At 46.6% G+C, this 19579-nt stretch overlaps 1 protein-coding gene across 3 annotated transcripts in view; it reads left to right on the top strand.

The window, feature by feature from the left end:
* The first annotated feature begins 540 nt into the window (after positions 1-540).
* The window catches only part of IGSF3 (immunoglobulin superfamily member 3), a 93246-nt gene continuing 74207 nt past the window's right edge, over positions 541-19579 (top strand). Inside the window, exons 1-2 of one of the 3 annotated variants that reach the window (XM_063624657.1) lie at positions 541-751; positions 1380-2053. In XM_063624657.1, coding sequence (XP_063480727.1) covers positions 2011-2053 — 43 coding nt within the window. In that variant the 5' untranslated portion in view covers positions 541-751; positions 1380-2010. Of the gene's footprint in view, positions 752-1160; positions 1252-1379; positions 2054-19579 lie in introns of those variants that run through there. The other 2 variants (XM_063624656.1, XM_063624654.1) reach the window with 2 other exon arrangements.

The raw sequence follows: 19579 nt of genomic DNA, 5'->3' as shown, positions 1-19579 counted from the left end.
GATGTATCAGGCACCATTCTAAATGCTTTACAAGTATGTCACGGATTTCTCCCATAACCCTCTTAAGTAAGGGTTATTTCCTCCACATAGCAGATGGGGAAATTGAGGCACAGAGAGGTTAAGTAACTTGGCCAAGGGCCACAGCTAGGAAGTGGAGGAACCGGCGTTAGAACCCAGGCTGTTTCCAGAGTCCAAATTCTATCCAAGAGTGAAGTGCAATATGGGGTTCCACTTCATGAACAGATTCAAGTCTCCAGCAAAGGGCTTTGTTTTTGTTTCCAAGAGGAAGGACGAGCTTCTGTGCCGCCGGCTTCCCAGGTTATGGGTCGCCGGCTGGGCTTTGGGAAGGGCCTGTACATCTCGCCGGCGGCCCCGGAGTCTGGGTGTGAAACCCTGATTAACTTTCCGGGCTGCTCGGCCCACACGCCAGCACTGCTCAAGTCCTCCGGTGCCCACGTCCACCCGCATGGCCCCGCCAGGCCAGGGGCCGGGACTCGCGTCTCCAGGGGCGGGGCCGGGGGCGGGGCCGGGCCGCTCTCCGAGGCCGCCGCCCTGGCCCCACGCTCGCCTCGCCGAGTGCAGCGGGCCGGGCTGGAGCTGGAGGGGCGGGGACTCGGGAGGGGCCGCAGCGCGGCTGCTGGTGCCGTTGCGGGAGAAGAGGAAGCGGCGCGTCCCCTGAGGCGTGCGCCTGGATGGACTGACGAACTGACCGACTGACCGACGCGCGCGGAGGGAGAGGGCCAGGGGCGAGGTCAGCCTCGGCGGGGGTGCGGGCGGCGCTGGGAGGGGGCCCCGGGGAGGGAGGCGGGGAGCGGGGAGAGGGGAGCGGGCCCGCGCCGGCTCCGCTCGGGGTCGGGCCCGAGACCCCTCCCCTGGCTGGGCGGGCGCGTGGCGAGCGCGCTCCGGCAGCTGAAAGCGGAGCTGCGGACTCCCTTCTTCCCGTCTCTTTTCTCTCCAATCAGCGAGAAATAAACACCCTGGAAGGTAAAACAATAGCAGGGCCACCTGGGACGCGTCGCGCGCAGAGCTCCCACGGTTGGGGCGGGGGCCGGGACTCGCGGCCCCACCGCGGAGCCTCTTCCCGATTTGCCCTGGCGGAGGGTGGGGCTACCTGCGGCGCCCGGGCTGGGTAGGAGGTGACGGGAATTCCCAGGAGTGAAGCATTTGGTGAAAGTATTTCAGGGCTTCCCACTGTTGCCCTGCTCTGGGCAGGGAAACTGAGGCGGAGGGAAGGACAGCGACGTGCCCAAGGTCAGAATGCAGAGGTTGACTGTCCTGGTCCAGGAACCGGACCCAGGTGTCCGGACCAGCTCAGCGCTCAGCCCCAGTGAGTTTTGCAGCTTTGCCTTTGATAAAAATCTCTGTTGTGTTTGTTTTAGAAATCTGCTCGCGCTGGGGGACCGCTTCAGGGCTGCCGAACGCCAACTTGCTTCGTGTGCCCTAGGCAGGCGTGGGGCAGGTGGCGCCTCCGTGACCTACCACCATAGATGGAAACGGACTTTTTGGTGAAGAAACCCAAACGGTTGATGCCAGGCAGGGTGATTTGGCCGTCAAAGGTTTTGAGGAAACCTGCCCTGTTCTCTCTGGGGAAGCCGAATGAGGGAGATCACAGACACCTTCACTGGGAAGCGAAGGACATTTCTGTATAATCAGTGGATGAAAGGATTTTCTCAGACTCTTTTTTCCCTGCTCCTGGAGGATTAATCCACTACAGTCTGCAATTTCAGTGGAAACTGCAAGGCACACGATGTGGCAGGAGCCGGGAGCGCCTTCGGAATTGTTGTGGACCCTTCCTGTAGCATAGGGGAGTTTTCACACTTGCCTCCACTCCTCCCCTTCCCCCCCAACTCCCTCCTTCTGATTTCTTCTTTTTTATCTGTTCCCATTTTCCGAGTTAAGTTCTATTTCCAAAACTGTTCTCTGGAGCTATAAGTGGATTGCCAGAAATGAGAGATTAGGAGCTGGGAGAAGAGGAAGCGCCTTGTGTTGTGTCTCCTGGAGGCTGCCGACATGAAGTGCTTTTTCCCGGTGCTGAGCTGTCTGGCTGTGCTGGGTAAGTGGCTCTGCTTATCAGTGCAATCGATGTGAAAGTTTAACCTGCTCTTGGTTCCTGTAATTTCTTGTGGTTCTTTTTCATCAACACTAGGGTTTGGGGGACACCAGGAGGCGGTCGGTGTGTGTCACAGGTTGGAGTAGAGTACGAAGAGGCCCGTTTCTGACCCAAGAGCAACGGTGGAATATCTTTTGTTGTCTATGAGAAGGAACATTTGCTGTTCTTAAAGTGTCTGTCTTGGGCCCTGGGATGAGGTCCTGCATCTGCACATCTGTGGTTTAGGGACTTCACATGGCTGGTGGGCTGCTGTCTTGTAGCATGACAAACATGGATGCTCTGGTGTTTTCACTTCTTTGTTGGGCTGCATTGATTCCTAACTGGGAGTGGGAACATAATTCCCCTCTGTCTTGAAAGTTGGTTTGGGTGATAATGATGGTGCCTTTTTTGAGGTGGAAATGGAAGTAAGTGGGATGGGGGTTGAAGGGATGCTTTGCCTATCCGAGCGGTCTGAAGGCTAAAAATGTGAGGGCACTAGTCCTGTGTCTCCTCACCAAGGAAGCTTAGATCATAGTTCTGGGAGAAAGAGAGCCTGAAGAAAAGGAAGCTGCCTGGTAGGGGAGGTTTTAGGATTGGCTTTTGTGCTCCCACAAATCAGAATGCCTAGAGTGGGAAGAAGAAACTATGGCCCTGAGAGGTGAACCTTTGAAACCCCTCTTAAGGATCCCCACCCCAGTGAAGAGGCCCCTCTGCTCAACAATTGCCTATTCTTTTTATGCCATTGAGCACTGTCTTCAGCGTGCTATCTTAGAACACATCTCAGGTCTAGGATAAACTTCATCTCCAGGATTTGGTGCCATTCTCTTTCCCCATCTCAGACCTCATACATGAGCATACCCCCTGCCCTCTCTGTAAGGCTGGATCCTCTGCATTCAGAAGGGATTATGATTGTTGCCTACAGGGTTCACATCTCCAAATCTAGGTGTCTTGCACGTAGGGAAACTTAGGGTGATCTGTTGGCAGTGGAGATTGCTTCCATGCATTGTCTACATCCTTGCAGTAGTTAACAGGTGTGTGGGAATGGACTTTAGAATTAGAGGACCTGAGTTCCTATCCCAGCTTCACCATGACTGACATCTGAATGTCAATAAAACAGAAACAATAAAACAAGGGAAGGTGTGACAACTAAAGGATATAAGGTATCCTAAATGCCTTGACTGCCTTAAATAATGTCTGAAACTCATAATAGATTTGTTCAGTCAGTGGTTCTCAAACTCTTTCGTGTGCATGTTGGAATCACTGGGGAAGCTTTTAAAAATTCTGATTTCAGGCAACAACCCCAGATCAGTGAAACCAAACTTGTTTGGGGGGTGGGACCCAGGTCTCAGCCTTTGAGCTATCTCAGGTAATTCCATGCGTGGTTCAGTAGAGAACCAGTGGGTGCGTTCACTAGCGCCAGTGCCCTACCACCCAACGCATGCAGACACCCTGCTGGCAGTGAGTTTAGTTAGTCTTCTGTTCAGCTGTGGGCTGGGATACAGGCAGTGTCTCCATGTCACCTGTATGCTCAGGCAGAGTCAAGAAGGCAGGGAGCCCTTCATTTGCCAGTCTCTTTGTATTGGATCTGTATTTGTTGTACTGCATGTGTCATTCGCTTAGTGTCTGGGTTTAAATCAGCAATTAGTGATTCATGTGGATTCAACAGGACACAAACAAGGAAAGCCCTCGGGGAGGTTTGGATATGGGGTGGGGTGTGTGGCTAAGGCGGGAAAGAGGGCTGAGTGGCAGGGTGGGGCCCAGGGCAGGAGAAGTAACCATCAGTGGGAAAACAAGGCAATGTGACATTTGTGCCTTTTGTTTCTTCTGGCTGCTCAAGTAATGTAAGGCTGCATGCTGGTCCCCCTGCTGTTCACTCTCTGGGCCACTCTGTGGAGTAGAGCTCAGGTCCTGGCACCTGGCAGGTGCTGTCATTTTCCCTCCACCCTCATCTTCTTATGTAAACAGGTGCCATGGAGGAAAGTGAGCATCAAGGTGGCTTTACAGGGGCACAGTGGCAGACACCCAGATGCAGGCTGAAGTGGGAAGGTTTGGAACTGTAGGCATGCATGTGGATCTCTGCCTGATTTGGAGCCCCACTGGTGGAACCTCATCTTTCTCTTCACCTGATGGCTCTCAGTATGGCAAGAAGGAGGCCTGGCTACTACTTTCCTAATCTGGGAGAGGTAGAAGGCATTTGGGGAGGGAGCAAAACCCATGTTGGGGTCTTATTTCCTGCTTGTCTTCTGATGTGGTCTGGTTCATGTGTCAGCATTCTTGCTGCGTAATGTGAATTAATGTGTAGTATGAATTTAAAACAGCGAAGAATCCCAAGGTTTTAAGCCCATGTAGGTCACATGCCTGGAATAAAATTTTGTTTATAAAAGTTGGATAAGGCTAAGTGCTCTGCAAGTGAGACCGATGCAGGTACCAGCCTCTAGAAATGGCAATTTTAGTTAGAAAACCCTGGACAGTATGTGAGGGGTACACAGGGTAAATCTTGGAGACACTTTCATCTCCCTCAACATCACAGACCTGTGCTTTTCTGCACCTGTCCTTTGCCAGTGTCTGGGATTGGAATCAGATTCCTCTTTTTCTGTCTGTTGGGATGCTGATTCCTGCTTATGTCTTTGTCCTACGCTTTGTCTTTGTACCTGCCCCTTTGACCTCTATGCGTTGTTTCCTTCTGTCCTAACCCTAGGTGCCTCACCCAATAAGGGTGCATGGCTCTGCCACCACAACCCTTGGTTCCAATTACAAAGCCACTTAAGCCTGGCCCTGGTTGAGCCATGAGGGTAGTAAAGTCTCTACTTGAGGATAGATGTAGCCAGAGGGGCAGAAGATTAGAGAGAGAATAGAGGCTGGTACAGTGGTAGGAAGGGAAGGGTGACTGGAAATGTGCCTCTGTCTGGGAGCAGCCTGCATGAGTGGCAATGACATGGGAAGATGACAGCAATGTGGGAAAGAGAGCATAGGATTTGTGTCTGTAAGAACAGGAAGGGAATTCTCAGGAAAGATGAATATAAGCTTTAGACACATACAGCACATTTTGATTTTGCATAGCCGGGAAGAGTTATATACCTCCCAGACCAGTGCTGATGTTGCAAACAAGATTAAATAGCTTTAAAGGTGTTAGCAATGAAAAATGTAGGAGATTGGGACATCTGAGAACCTGTAGATGGCAAATGATCATCTGTGTTCTGCTCCAGAGGGAGAGAAGTTCATTTGTAGAGTTTGGGAAGTCTCTTTGAATACGTTAAGGCTGAGGAAGCCATCTCTTACTTCCCAGTTAGTTAGAAAAGGCTTCTGAAAGGGATTGAAAGAAACTTTGAAGTACTGATGGGTGTGACCTCAGAGGCAGGGTTGGAGTGTTCAAAGGCAGAAGAGAAAGAGGAGGCAGAGAAAAGTGAGATGGTTTGGAGCAATCAGGAGAAGGGTTCTGAAAGAAGGGGATGAAGACTGTGATTTATGGATGAACAAACACCACTGTCCTAATAGTTGTCCCAGAGGTAGTGCACTTCCTTTTCCTGGGGACCATTTGACAAGGGTGCAGGAGAAGGAAATTCTTGTCAGGAGGACTTGGACTACTAGGATGCCTTTCAGCTGTGAGAATCATTGAGCTACCTCCAGGTACCCAGGGCTGTGTTAAGATGTTGCCATCTTCTACAGTTTTCATGGCAGCAAGACTGCTGGTACTTCCATAATGGCAGTAATACCAGCTCTCCTAACTCTAGCCCTTACTGTGACCCAACTATATCATTCAGTCCAGCCTGGGCGACAGAGCAAGACTCCGTCTCAAAAAAAAAAAAAAAACAACCCTGTAAGATAGATACCTTGCATTATCACATTTTTATAGATGGGGAGATTGAAGCTTAGGGAGGTTAAGTAACTTGCCTAAGCTGGGCATGGTGGCTCATGCTTGTAATCCCAGCACTTTGGGAGGCTGAGGCGGGTGGATCACCTGAGGTCAGGAGTTTGAGACCAGCCTGGCCAACATGGTGAAACCCCGTCTCTACTAAAAATACAAAAATTAGCCGGGCATGGTGGCGTATTCCTGTAATCCCAGCTACTCGGGAGGCTGAGGCGGGAGAATCGTTTGAACCCAGGAGGCAGAGGTTGCAGTGAGCCGAGATCGCACCGTTGCACTCCAGCCTGGGCAACAAGAGCAAAACTCTGTCTCAAAAAAAAAAAAAAAAGTCACTTGCCTAAGATAGATTGCTGACAGTGTTAGGGCTCCAAGCTCCTGCTGTCTTGCTCCATGTGCATGCTCTGTATTCCCAAGATGATTTCATGGTCCAAGATGACTCTTCTAGCCCCAGCCATCAGGAAGGAAGAAAAGGCTAGTGAAGGGTAGGACCTCTTAATGTAAGGATACTTCCTGGAAGTTATATACATCACTTCCACTAACATTCTCATTGGCTAGAACCTGGTCATGTGACCATACTTAGCTGCAAAGGCGGCTGGAAAATACGCTTATCCTGAGGGTCCATGTGTCCTGAGAAAAACTTGGGATTCTGTGACTGTAGGGAAAGGAGAGAACAGATTTTGGGGGACAGCTGCCCATCTCTGCCACAGTCACAAAGCTAAAAAGTGGCAGAGTAGGGTTTTGAAGCCAGGACCATTTGGTTCCAAATCCTGTGTTCTTTCATCTAATAAGCTATTCCCTTTGACTCTGAAGCCAAGCCTCTGGCCTCTAAGAAGGCTTGTTAGGAAGGCATGAGTTAGATGAACCAACGTTTGTTTCGTAGGAAGCAACCTAAATCAGCATATAATTAAACACTACATGTTGTGGTTTTATCAGTGAGTATTGAAGTGTTTATAGAGTGGTTATGTGCCAGTCACTGTGCTGAACACTTTACATAGCATGACCTTCTGTATAAAGTTCTTAAAGACCATCTCTGTCATGTTTGTTACTGTAGTCCCAGAACTCAGCCTTGTGCCTTGCAAAGTAAACAGGTGTTCAGATATTTTATTTTTTATTTTTTTGAGATGGAGTCTCACACTGTTGCCCAGGCTGGAGTGCAGTGGCACGATCTTGGCTCATAGTAACCTCCACCTCCTGGATTCACACGATTCTCCTGCCTCAGCCTCCCGAGTAGCTGGGGTTACAGGCACACACCACCACACCTGGCTAATTTTTTGTATTTTTAGTACAGATGGGGCTTCACTATGTTGGCCAGACTGGTCTCAAACTCCTGACCTCGTGATCCGCCTGCCTTGGCCTCCCAAAATGCTGGGATTACAGGCGTGAGCCACCACACCTGGCCCAGTTAATTTTCTGGTGAGTGAATGGTTTCACAACGTAGGTGTTGTTTCTGTGTTGGCTTCCTTGGTCAAGATAAGGAAATTCATGACACTTTTCCCTTGAACACAATTATGTTCAAAGGAAAAGAGCTGGAATTTGGCAGAATCTGAATTTGAATTCACATTTGTCTGATTGTAGAGCTTCTTAACCCTTTTTTTGTCATGGATCCTTTTGGCAGTCTGGTGAAGCCTATAGACCCCTTCTGAGCATAACATTTTAAAATGCATACATGGCCAGGTGTGGTGGCTTATGCCTGTAATCCCAGCACTTTGGGAGGCCAAGGTGGGTGGATCACCTGAGGTCAGGAGTTTGAGACCAGCCTGGCCAATTAGCTGGGCATGGTGGTGCGTGCCTGTAATCCCAGCTCCTCGGAAGGCTGAGGCAGGAAAATCTCTTGAACCTGGAGGTTGCCATGAGCTGAGATTGCGCCACTTTACTGCAGACTGGGCCACAGAGCAAGACTCTGTCTCAAAAAAAAAAAAAAAAAAAAAAAAAGCATACATAGGCCAGGTGTGGTGGCTCACTCCTGTAATCCTAGCACTTTGGGAGGCAGAAGCAGGGAGATCACTTGAGCTCAGGAGTTCAAGACCAGCTAGGCAGCATAGTGAGACCCCCCCCCATCTCTATCTACAGTCTTCTACAGAGATCAAAGTAAAGTTCAGTGTAGGTGGTTGTTGTTGGGGAAGACACTCAGGAAGAGGACATGGGCTGAGTGTTCAGAAATGGTCAGGATTTGGATGGGGAGGGCATTCTACTCCCAATTAAGTCCTGATAATGCAAAGGCCTCAGCAGGCCTTTTACAGATTGGAGAAATGACTGTCAGTGGTTTTAAGGACCAGTTTAGGTGGGATGATGCTGGACACAGAAAATCGGTTTAAATTATAATGAGTTTGGGATTTAGGCTTAAAGTAAGTCCCCAGAGCCCAGGCCACTGCTGCTGAGCCCAGGCCTGGGAACTGGAGGAAGCAGTCCCAGTTGCTGACCTCTCGTGGTCCCTGGCTTCAGGTGTGCAGTGCAGCCTTAGTTATGACTCCTTGATTAATATTTTTAGCTTCTGGTCGGGCATGGTGGCTCATGCCAATAATCCTAGCACTTTGGGAGGCTGAGGCAGGAGGATCACTTGAGCTCAGGAGTTTGAGACCAGCCTGGGCAATATAACAAGACCTCATCTTACTAAAAGTCAAAAACATTAGCCGGGCATGGTGGTACACACCTGGAGTCTCAGCTGCTTCAGAAGTTGAGGTGGGAAGAATTGGTTGAGCCCAGAAGGTTAAGGCTGCAGTGAACTGTAATTGCACTACTGCACTCTAGCCTGGGTGGCCCCCATCTCACACACACAAAAAAAGAGCGAGACCCTGTCTCAAAAAAAAAAAAAAGGGGAGTTCCCCATTTGCCATGAGTGGACACCTGCTTCTTTGCTGCTTCAAAGTGAACACAGCTATTCCTTGTAAAGGGTTGGTTTTTACTTTTAAGGAAATTTAGAACACCTGTGTGTGAATGCCCCCCTGATTTTCAAAGAAATGATTGGTTGCATCAAAATCAAGCTTATATTTGTGGAAAATCACATGTTGCCAAATTCTCTCATCAAGAACCCTTTATTAACTGACTAATTGTGGGCCATGGTGGCAGGCACTTAACAAAGACCATGGCAGCAGACCTCCCTTAACTGGAACCCTCAGTTAAGTGGGCTTTTGTTTTTATTTTTGAACTCCACCTTCAGAAGGGCAAAAATCACAAGATGTGGTAGCAAGGGTTTGTTCTAGAAATTAGCTTCCAAGCAGTCGTCAGCCCAGTCTGTATGTCTTCCTCATCTATAATTACAGTAGCAGAAGAGAATGGTGAGCCTGGGGCACTGCAAGATCCTAAATCAAAGATTAAGTCATATTAACTCTACCCTGGCTGGAAAGTGGTCAGATGTATTTTAAAAAGCTTTATAATAGGCTTTCTAATAACGAGAGTTGAAGCAAAGTTTCCACCTAACCCTGTAATTAAATTCACCAGAAGACCCCCTTTCCCATTATCCAGACGACCAAGGCTTTGCCGAACACCACCCGTCCCTGCCCTCTACGAGAGGTCATCCAAGGCCAGCAATGAAACAGTCAATCAATTTGCAAATAGACAGGAGGACACTGACAGGATGTGTTCACTGAGGGTAGGTGTCTACTCGGGGAGAGAGAGGCCAGGCAAGTCTGTTCTTGTTTTCAGTTTAGCAGGAGGAGTGAAGGGGAGGCCAGAGTAACTCCTGAGTGGTCAATCTGGAAAGGCCTTTTGGAAGGGCTGGAATTTTAGGCCTTTTTCTTAAGAGGAGAGTGACGTCCTGTTGGAATCGTGGGGTAGAGGATATTCTGGGCACTTCTAAAGGGGTGGAGAAACCTGAATGTCCTTGGATGGGAACCCTAAGGGTGTAGATTTGTAAAAATTGGTGCAGTCAGTTGCCATGAGGACTGGGTATTTGGGCTAGAGACAGGTGGGCGACATCAGAAAGCTGTGAGTGGATATCCTGGAAGACCACTGAGAGGAGGAGCCAGGAATGGCACCGGACATTTCTGAAGGTGGAGGGCCCAGAGGTCGAAGTGAAGGGGGGGCCTGTTTCTGTACCAAAGCAAGAGCTTCTGTGTATCCATCAAAACATAATCAGGCCAGGCGTGGTGGCTCACGCCTGTAATTCCAGCACTTTGGGAGGCTGAGGCGGGTGGATCGCTTGAGGTCAAGAGTTCAAGACCAGCCTGACCGACATGGTGAAACCCCATCTCTACTAAAAACACAAAAAATTAGCCAGACGTGGTAGTGGGTGCCTGTAATCCTAGCTACTTGGGAGGCTGAGGCAGGAGAATCTCTTGAACCTGGGAGGCAGAGTTTGTGGTGAGCCGAGATTGCACCATTGCACTCCAGCCAGGGCAACAAAAGCAAACAAAACAAAAACTCCATCTCAAAAAAAAAAAAAAAAAAAAAACATAATCAGAGCAAAGACATTCTAACAAAACTGTGAACTCAGAGAAATTAGTGATGCCTGCTTCCTGTCAGCTTTCAGATGTCCAGGCCTTCTCTTTATTAAAACAGAAAAAAAAAATCTGATACCAGTTGTGTGTTCTTTCTTTGATGTAGTGCAGTTTGCCCAGGCTTGCCTTAAGTTGGTGCTATTTTTGTGTATTTAATTCTGTTTTTGCATGTGACCCATTGTCTGATGCTTCAGAATGCAGTCTGCTGCCTCATTTTTGATAGCAACTCTGAGAACACCGTCTCTGCTCTCGGCAGGGCACTGGGTACACCTGTGGCATCGCTGGTGCCATGGCATGAGTCAGGCTTCCAACTTCACTTCTCAAGGACCCATTTTATTAACTCTCCTTCCCCCAGGAGCTCCGTATTTTGAAATCTTTTGTTTCCCAGACAATTAGGGAGTAATTAAACCTTTTTTCCCACATGATAACCAGTATGATCATTCACACTTGATATAGTCCAGTTCTAAAGCAAAATTAGTCTAGTGGTCTGGGTTGCGGATGACCAAAGCACACATATGTTTGACCCATTAGGTCGCTTAGCCCTGTGGTTAGGGAAAGTGGGGTTATTGTTAGGTGATTTTGAAATCTCTAAGGTCATCAGCTTCCCAACCCCATGTGCTGCTTTGGGCCTTAGGAACCTTGGATAATCTGGGTGGTGTTTGCCCACTACTTCTTTGCATTGGTGACCTCGATTGACCTTGCTAGGTGGCACTTTTCAGCAGGGAGAGGAAAGGAGATGCAGAATTGAGCAGCCATCATTTGCTGCAGGTCAGATCACACCTACCCTATCCCAGCCAGATACAATCTATTCCTTTTTAAAAAGACTTTCAGAGAATGAAATTTTACAGTCTTTTTTGTATAATGCCCCCAAAAGGAAATCTTGATTTTCACTTAAGATTTGATTTGAAGTAAGTCATGATTTAGAACAGCAGATAAAATGCATTAGGGTAAAGTATTATGTAAATGTAAGGTGAAGAGATACTGGTTTCTACTTCAGGAGGTAGCTTATATTTGTTTGCTTTAATTAATTAATTATTTATTTATTTTTGAGATGGAGTCTCCCTCTGTTACCCAGGCTGGAGTGCAGTGGCACAATCTTGGCTCACTGCAACCTCTGCCTCCCGGGTTTAAGTGATTCTCCTGCCTTAGCCTCCCGAGTAGCTGGGATTACAGGCGCCCTCCACCACGCCCGGCTAATTTTTGCATTTTTAGTAGAGATGGGGTTTCACCATTTTGGCCAGTCAGGCTGCTCTCAAACTCCTGACCTCAGGTGAGCTGCTGCTCCAGACTCCCAAAGTGCTGGGATTACAGGCGTGAGCCACTGTGCCTGGCCTAATTTTTGAATTTTAATTTTTTGATGGAGGTAACAGTGACTATAATTCTGTTACAAGAATGTAGAAAGTCACGCGTGTGATCCCAACACTTTGGGAGGCTGAGGCGGGCAGATCACAAAGTCAGGAGATCGAGACCATCCCGGCTAACACAGTGAAACCCCAAATACAAAAAAATTAGCTGGGCGTGGTGGCGGGTGCCTGTAGTCCCAGCTACTCCAGAGGCTGAGGCAGGAGCATGGTGTGAACCCGGGAGGTGGAGCTTGCAGTAAGCCGCGATCACGCCACTGCACTCCAGCCTGGGCCACAGAGCGAGACTCTGTCTCCAAAAAAAAACAAAAAACAGAAAGAAAGAAAGAATGTAGAAAGTAAAATGTGAAAGTTCCCCTCCTTGTCTATGCCCCTTATTGACTTTGCTATAGATTCTTTATAGTTTGGTATATATTCTTCCAGACCCTTTTCTATGTATATACTCACACAAATATATTTTTTCTGACATAAATGGAATCATGCAGAACATATTGTTCAACAACTTGATTTTAAAGGGATGATTTACTTCACTATTTTTTCAGGCTTAATTTTATGGCTATATCAGAACTGATTTGGTTATTTTATAGCTGGTTGAAGCTGTAATTTGTGAAATCATTGGGGAGTAGTGAGCCTCCTTCAGTAACTATATAACAATAAATTTTGCTATATCAGGAGAGCAAGTCATAATAAAAATATTACCCTTAAATTTTAATGTATTTAGTGAGAATAATTGACTTGTTTATTCTGCATATTTTCTTCAAAAAACACATAAATTCATCAAATTTGAAACCTGTTAAGATGACAACCATAAATACTTAGTTTTGTGTCTAATTCAGTTAAGTGTTCTTGTTTGTTCATGGACCAGAAAAAAAGTTTTCTTGTGTTTTCAATTCCCAAGTGACTCCTCCAGATAGAATGAACTGGACCCGAGTAGCCTTTAAGGTTGCTGGCTACGGGCTCAGCATTTAAGACTTTAACCCAAAGGAAGAGAACTTTTTTTTCTCAAGCCCTGCAGCAACAGTTATTGCTGTAAAAAGATTATCATTTCAAAGTGTTGGGTTACTTCTCACGTTCACGGGAATGACTTTCTTTAAAACCTCTGGGAGCAAGAACAGTTTCTTGGATGGCTCACCTTTAGACCTGATTTTTAAAATAGTTGTTCTTTTGGAGAGATGGCTGTGGGATTCATGTGTCATAGTCATCCCTTCTTAAACATCAGTGTTTGACTTTCTACCCCTTGTCCTGAGACCTCTGGGGGTAGCCCCTGTTCTAGTAGAATCTACTTCTAATACTTTCCTAAGAAGGCTTTCCCAAGAAGTTCATTCAACTAATAACTGAGTGCCTGCTACAAGCACTCATTGTTCTGTTATCTCTGGTGCCACAGAATTCAAAGTTAAAATCATGACTAACATTTTAAGTAGTCACCTGATATGTATTTTTAATCTTTAATAAATAGAAGGATTAATTAAATACACTGTGACATTGGGGAACTCTTTTTTATTCCTAAGGTACATCTTTTTTCTTGCCATTACTTAACCTCTTTTCTTCCTGTTTTGTTCTCAGCTCTCCTTTACAGCCATGAGTTACCAATGCCCTGTGCCACCATGGAGGGGGGTATCTTTAGGAGTAAGGTGATGAATAGCAGTGATGAGGGGAGAGTGAGGAGAAGGGAGGGGGCTTTGAGGAGGCTAAAGGGCAAACTTTTTTTCTTGAAAATACACAAATATCCCAAGTCCTGGGTGTGTGGAACATCCTTATTACTGCTGGGGATGTTGCCTGTCTGTGGGAATTGGGAATTTCACACCTAGCTCTGAATTTCTAGGAAGCCCGAACAAAAGAGAAATAGAAATAGAGAAATCACATACTTCCCACCAGAGAGGAGACACCATATGGGGGGTGGTGAGGATAAGGCCGATCCATCTTCCCCATCTCATACTCTGCCTCCAGCAGTGTGGCCTCCCTGAGGGCGCCCTGGCAAGGGAGGGTGTGGGGCCCTCATAAGTATGGCTCTTACAAATTCCCAGAAGTTGCTGTAGCAGCTCAATGAGGGGCAGGCTCTTCCAGATCTGTTCCTTGCCAGATGCCCTCTCCCAACCTGGGGTTAACCCTAAGCAGGCATTGATCTGCACTTTTCTCAGAGTCACTGGTGACCTCCCGGGTAGCAAGAGCTTCCGCCTTCTCCGTGAGCCCTCTGAGACTGCAGGTCCCAGACGGTTGTAAATTCTGCCTGGTGGAAATTGCCAAGGCTCCAAAGCAGGAGCCTGCTGCCCTCAGGAGCCTCTGTGCAGGGCCATTCTTCTCCCTACAAGCAGCATTTCTCGGAGACCTTTCTGGTTTTCCTCTTCAGCTTTGTTTGGCGGTGTTTTGGTGTTGGTTTGGAGATGGTGGTGTGTTGGGAATTCTGTTTCACATACATGGACACGTTTGTTAGCGTGAGGAATGATGGTGCAGATATTCATTCTGGGCTTACCCCAAACTAGGTAACCCTTTATGACATTGTTTAGAGATGATTTGCTGAACAATTTCATAATGCCTTCTGATGTTTCAGTACAAAAAATAGCTTGCTGAACAATGTTACAATCTGTCTTCTGATATTTCATTACAAAGAAGCAAGAACACATTCTGAGCGCCCTGCCCAGTGCTTTCGCCTTCTCTCTGTTGGAGCAGGTGATTGGCTCCAGCTCTGCATTTCGGCACCTCTGTGGCTGGGCGTCCCTCTGAACTGTGCATTTCTAGAAGGGAGCAACAAGATAGAGAACTAATATGTCTCTAGGCCTGAGTTCATTTTGGAAGAATCTTTGTAGATTTCATGCCCAATCCTCTTATTTTAAAGGTGAATTGTCCTAGAGGGAAGAAAAAGACCATGGTGACCTGGGTGGGTAGAGGGTGGAAGGAGTACTGGAAAACGCCCCTAACAGGAGATGAGAAAGACTCTGGAGCACGTCATCTTTGTTTTAATTAAAATATTATGCAATACAAACATTCGCCTTCCCACTCTTCCCCCTACCACAGAGGAGCTGTAATTTCCCATATTTGGAATTTGGGGAGAGCTGGGCCTCATTTGAAGATAGGGCCAGATTCAGTCTCTGATTTGGGGGGAAGTAAGTAACTGAGAGAGCCTTGAGGACTGTGGTATTTATGGTGAATATATCAGAACTATATGTGCCTCCTTGTCATCATTTATTCAACACCCCGATGTCCTAGAGCTGGTGTTATGCCCATCAGTAATCTGACTCTTGTTTTCTTCTGCATATTTTCCCTTTTGCAAATGTATAGGCATTCAGCTTTAATCAAGTAGGCTTTTTACTCTGTGATCTGTAACGGGGATGACTGAAGTCATGTGGAGGATTTTAAGTAACTAATCTCTTAAGACATTCAGAGCATAATCTTCCCTAGCCCGTGATCATCCTGCCTGCATCCGAGAGATTTGTGAGGCTCTGCAAAGGAGGCTGGATGGGGACTTTGGCATCCTTTGGAGAGACCGGGTGTCTTCCTTGCTGGTAACAGGTTTTTGTTTGCTTTTGGCATGGGGACAGGGCCTGCTGTTCATTTACCACGTCAAGAGAGTTCAAGATGCCCCATGAATGTGACCAGAGTGTTACTAAATCTCCATACTGGTACAGAGAACAATGGCAGGCCATACACACATGAAGACACTGTCTAGGCTCATTGATGTTTGTGCAGTTTATGTCCAGGGCTGGTTCTCAAGGAGAAAAATAGATAAGATCTGCAAAATAGATAAGAGAGGACTGCTGGTCAGTGGTGTTCTTTGACGTTTTTCCCTGAATGATACCAGGTTAATCAAAAGATAAGGATCTAAAATTTTTTTGTGCTCTGCTTATAATTTTAATGTGACTTCATATTTGTGTCATCTGTTGGACTAAATTGGATTGCAGTTGCTCTTCAAATTGTCATTCCCTTATTTTCTATTTCTACCTACCTCCTGATGTTAGCTCAGGTTCCTGCTACGAAGGTGTCTTGCAAAAGAATTTGGTGACTATTACTCTAAGTGAAGCCTTTGATACTTTCTCTTAATATGATGGTTAAACCTCTAACAATGTAGACTAATGAGGAAGATTAGTTTGAATTAGTAAAATGTCTGAATTACCAAATATTTTTCAAGAACTTCACTGTTATTACTTTTAAGTAAATACCGTAACTCAAACTAGGCTAATAGAATGCCTAATAAAGATCCTTAGGGGATCCTGCTTTAGGAGAGAAATAAGAATGATTTGCAATTAGCGTACCAATTGTTTATGTAAATGGAATTTCTGAAATACTAGACTGAGCTTGAAAACCGTTTGTTCTCTTAAGTATTTTAAATAGTCCCTATGAAACCCCTGTGCATGCTGGTAGTTGTTTATATGCTGTATAGAGACCTGTTTCATGAAGACCTAACTCAACCTTATCATCAGTATCAGAAATTCCAAGTTAGTGACGTCCAGGATCCTCACTTTCCAAGATTAGATTAGATCTCTCTGCCAAATGCTTCCATAGCACATGCAATTGTCTGTTGTAACACTAATCAATACATTTAACAAATATATGATGTATTCTGCTGTATGCTTGGCCAGTGTGTGAAATGGAGGAGACATCACCCTCATCTTTGTGTAGTTTATAGGCTAGCAAAGAAGTCAGGCAGTAAACAAATAAATGCATTTATAATTAATTACAATCCTGAAGTTAGATTGTACTTTTGTGAGTAATGGTTTAATAAACTGGATATTAAGTTCCATTAAGATAGGCGTTACTTCTGTGTTGTTTGTCATGGTGTCCCAAATCCTTCCTTAGCCTACTGCTTGGCATAGAGTAAATATTAAGTTGAGCTTTATTGCCATTTTGATAGGTCAGAAGCAGTCGAATGTCAATAACGTCATATAGTTCAACCTAATAGTTGCTCAGTCAATATGTATTGAATGTTGAATGCATGTTGTAATCAATGGTCCTATGGTAGGCTGCATTTAACACAGTTTTCTCTAGCCAAAGAAATGCTAGCTATGGTATTTGAAAAGGAATTCTAAAACTTCAAACAGCTAAAACTGGTTATCTGTGATGTAGACTGTGGGACTGGATATCTGTGAGACTGGAGTGCCTTTTGTCCAGTATATTTTCTATGCAGTTCTTGGTACATTTCCCAGCCTCAGATGGGAGCATGTGTATTTGGGTCTGGAGTGCTTGTCAGTAGCCCAAAGAACCTGGGAAGAGTATGCTGGAAAGCTAAGATGGAAGGCAGGGATAGGAGCTGTTTGGCCTGAAGAAGAAAGAGGCAGGAAAGAGATATTGGCATAGCCAAAGAAGCCTTCCCTTTAAGCCCTAGTGTAGGGAGACTTTTCCAGACCAGAGCTCATGAGATCATATACTCATTCCACAGATTTGTGTGAGTCTGTGATGTGCTCAGTTATGGCTAGGCATGGGCATTCCTTATTGTGAGCTTCCTTTTTGTGCCTGGAACTTCTGTCTGAAGGGTTGTGGGCTGGACTGTAGACCACTGGTCCTCAGAGGCAAGGGTTGAACTAAGGAGAAGGCACCAGCTGGATCCTGCTGGGAGAAGCCCAGCACTCTGGCCTGAGGCCTGCTCCCTATCTGTGGAACTGGGAGTAGGGCCCAGGCTAGGGCTTAGATCAGAGCTTCCCAAACCTTCTGTGTTAAGAACGTTTTTGCATCTGTTTGGATTTCATGGCTCTTTTTCCATTTTCTGTGCACACATGTCCAATTGTACCACCCTATTATAATGCACACTCTTTTCTCACACCCACAGGATAATTTGTAGTTCCACAGCTATTTGTTGAGCATCCTTATCTGCCAGCATAGGATGGGGGTGGCAAGTGAGGGGAAACACAGATATGTGGTATTGGTCCCTGCCTGTGGTAGACGTGATTGGTTACCTACAGCGGCTCTTCTTTTCTCTTCCTCCTGGCAGGACCCAGTTGGGTTGGATGCCACACCTCTCCCACATGCCACTCAAGGAAAGGTGACCCTGCCTCCAGCTCTAGGGTACGTGCTGATTGAGCTGAGCCCATCCTGGAGGCCTGTAGTTTAGACATAGGCGTGTGACATGGTTTTGGCCACTGAGGTATGAGAAGTCTGCTGGGAGATTCTGGGAAAGATGTTTTTCATTGTAAAAGGAAATGCAGAAGGGACAGCTTCTTTCACTAGATTCCTGGACATGAAGCAGCCGTCTTGTTGCAGTGAGGAAAGCAGGTTTGTTGAGGCCAGCAGACGGGAGGAGATGGGAAAAACCCTGAGGGCCAAGCCCCTGAAGACTGAACAGTCCAACCACCATATATTTTGTCCTCACTGTTGAAGCCAGTTGAGTTGGAATTTTCTACTACTTATAGTTGAAGGCAACCTATATTAGACACTCCCTCAAAGGAGCATGAAATAGGATTTCTTCTTGTACCATTCAGATTATCATCAAAAAGCACATTATTCAGAGGCAGAGCTTAGCCTTGTGGTAAGGCAGAAAGGAGAGAAGAAAGCAAGTTGGTAGGAAAGAGTTGAGTGAGGAGATAGTATTTTAAGTGGATCCTGAGGTAGGATTAGGATTTGTGTGGGAGGAGCAGAAGGGCATTCTGGGGAAAGGAATGGCGGCATGAGCAAACCTGTGAAGACAGGAATGCATGTGGCACTGCCAAAAAACAGGGAGATTATGTCCGACTAATTCCACAGACAGATTCTAGAGCACCTCACATTGTGAGTTTATATGGTGACACGTGACTTATGCAGTGGGAAAAGTATTGCAGGCTCATGAACAGGGGAGAAAGGAATGAAAGTGGGCCTTGGGAAGAAGGATAAGGATTAAGTAGCTGGGTACCAGGTTCATTGGAAGGGGAAGAAATAAAAGGCCAGTGACGAGTTCAAGCTACTGGAATAACTCACATTTGAGTTGATAGCAGTGTGGGGAGGGAGTGAAGCTGTCAAAGGAAGACTGTAAATGAATAAATTAACTGGCGAAGAAGGATAAGATGGATATCTAGGAGAGGAAGATGGAAGAGGAAGATTTTAGGAAGATGCTGTTTGCTTTTTGCCACTGTGGCTTTGAGGTAATGAGGAAAGATCTAAGTGATGAGGCATTGAATTCATTTGAAAATAGGGCTAGACTTTGCGAATGAGAGGCCGAGGGTTAAGAGGATGAGGTAGAGGCAACTCACTAGACATGCACATACTCCAAATTTTCCAGCCTCCTTCACAGTTCAGTTGGGGCCACATGACTAGTGTTAGTCAATGAAGTGGGAGAAGAAGGAACCAGGGAAGAGCCATATATTCCTCCATTGATTCCTCCCATGCCACAGCAGCCTTGGGCTAGGGCCAGAAAGTGTGGCTGCCAAGACGGGGAGGGCTGTCTTTCCAGGACCAGACTTTGACAGTTCTTGCTCAGCTGAGAAATCCTGGTAGAAGCGAGATCTGAAGCTGTAACGGGTGGCAGTGCTGACAGCTATTTGTGTTTGGTCTGGGTGGTATGTGGTCTTCAGGGTACAGTTGTCCACCTTCTCCTGACTTGATTTGCTCAGGGGTCTGCAGTGAATGGGCTGGAGCTTGCTGGCCGACTCATTCTACCTTTAGGACTCTCAATGTCTGTGGGGGCAGGTTTACATCTTGGCTGTCCAGGGAAGGGGATCCTTGTTCATGAGCTGTGCTAGTGAGATGGCTGCTCTCTCTACAGGCACCAGAATGCCAAGTGCCTTGTGGAGGAGAATGTTTGGGTGGCTGGTGTCCAGTGGTGGCCAGGTGGAGTGTCTCAATTATCTGGCTAAACATGGAGCTTCAGGAAGAAGTTCCACATCTCCAGACCTGAATAGGAATAAGGTGCAAATCCCATCTTTCAAAT

The sequence above is a fragment of the Symphalangus syndactylus genome, chromosome 12, assembly GCF_028878055.3.
Source record: "Symphalangus syndactylus isolate Jambi chromosome 12, NHGRI_mSymSyn1-v2.1_pri, whole genome shotgun sequence".
NCBI lineage: Eukaryota > Metazoa > Chordata > Mammalia > Primates > Hylobatidae > Symphalangus > Symphalangus syndactylus.
This window is presented reverse-complemented; position numbering and strand designations above follow the sequence as displayed.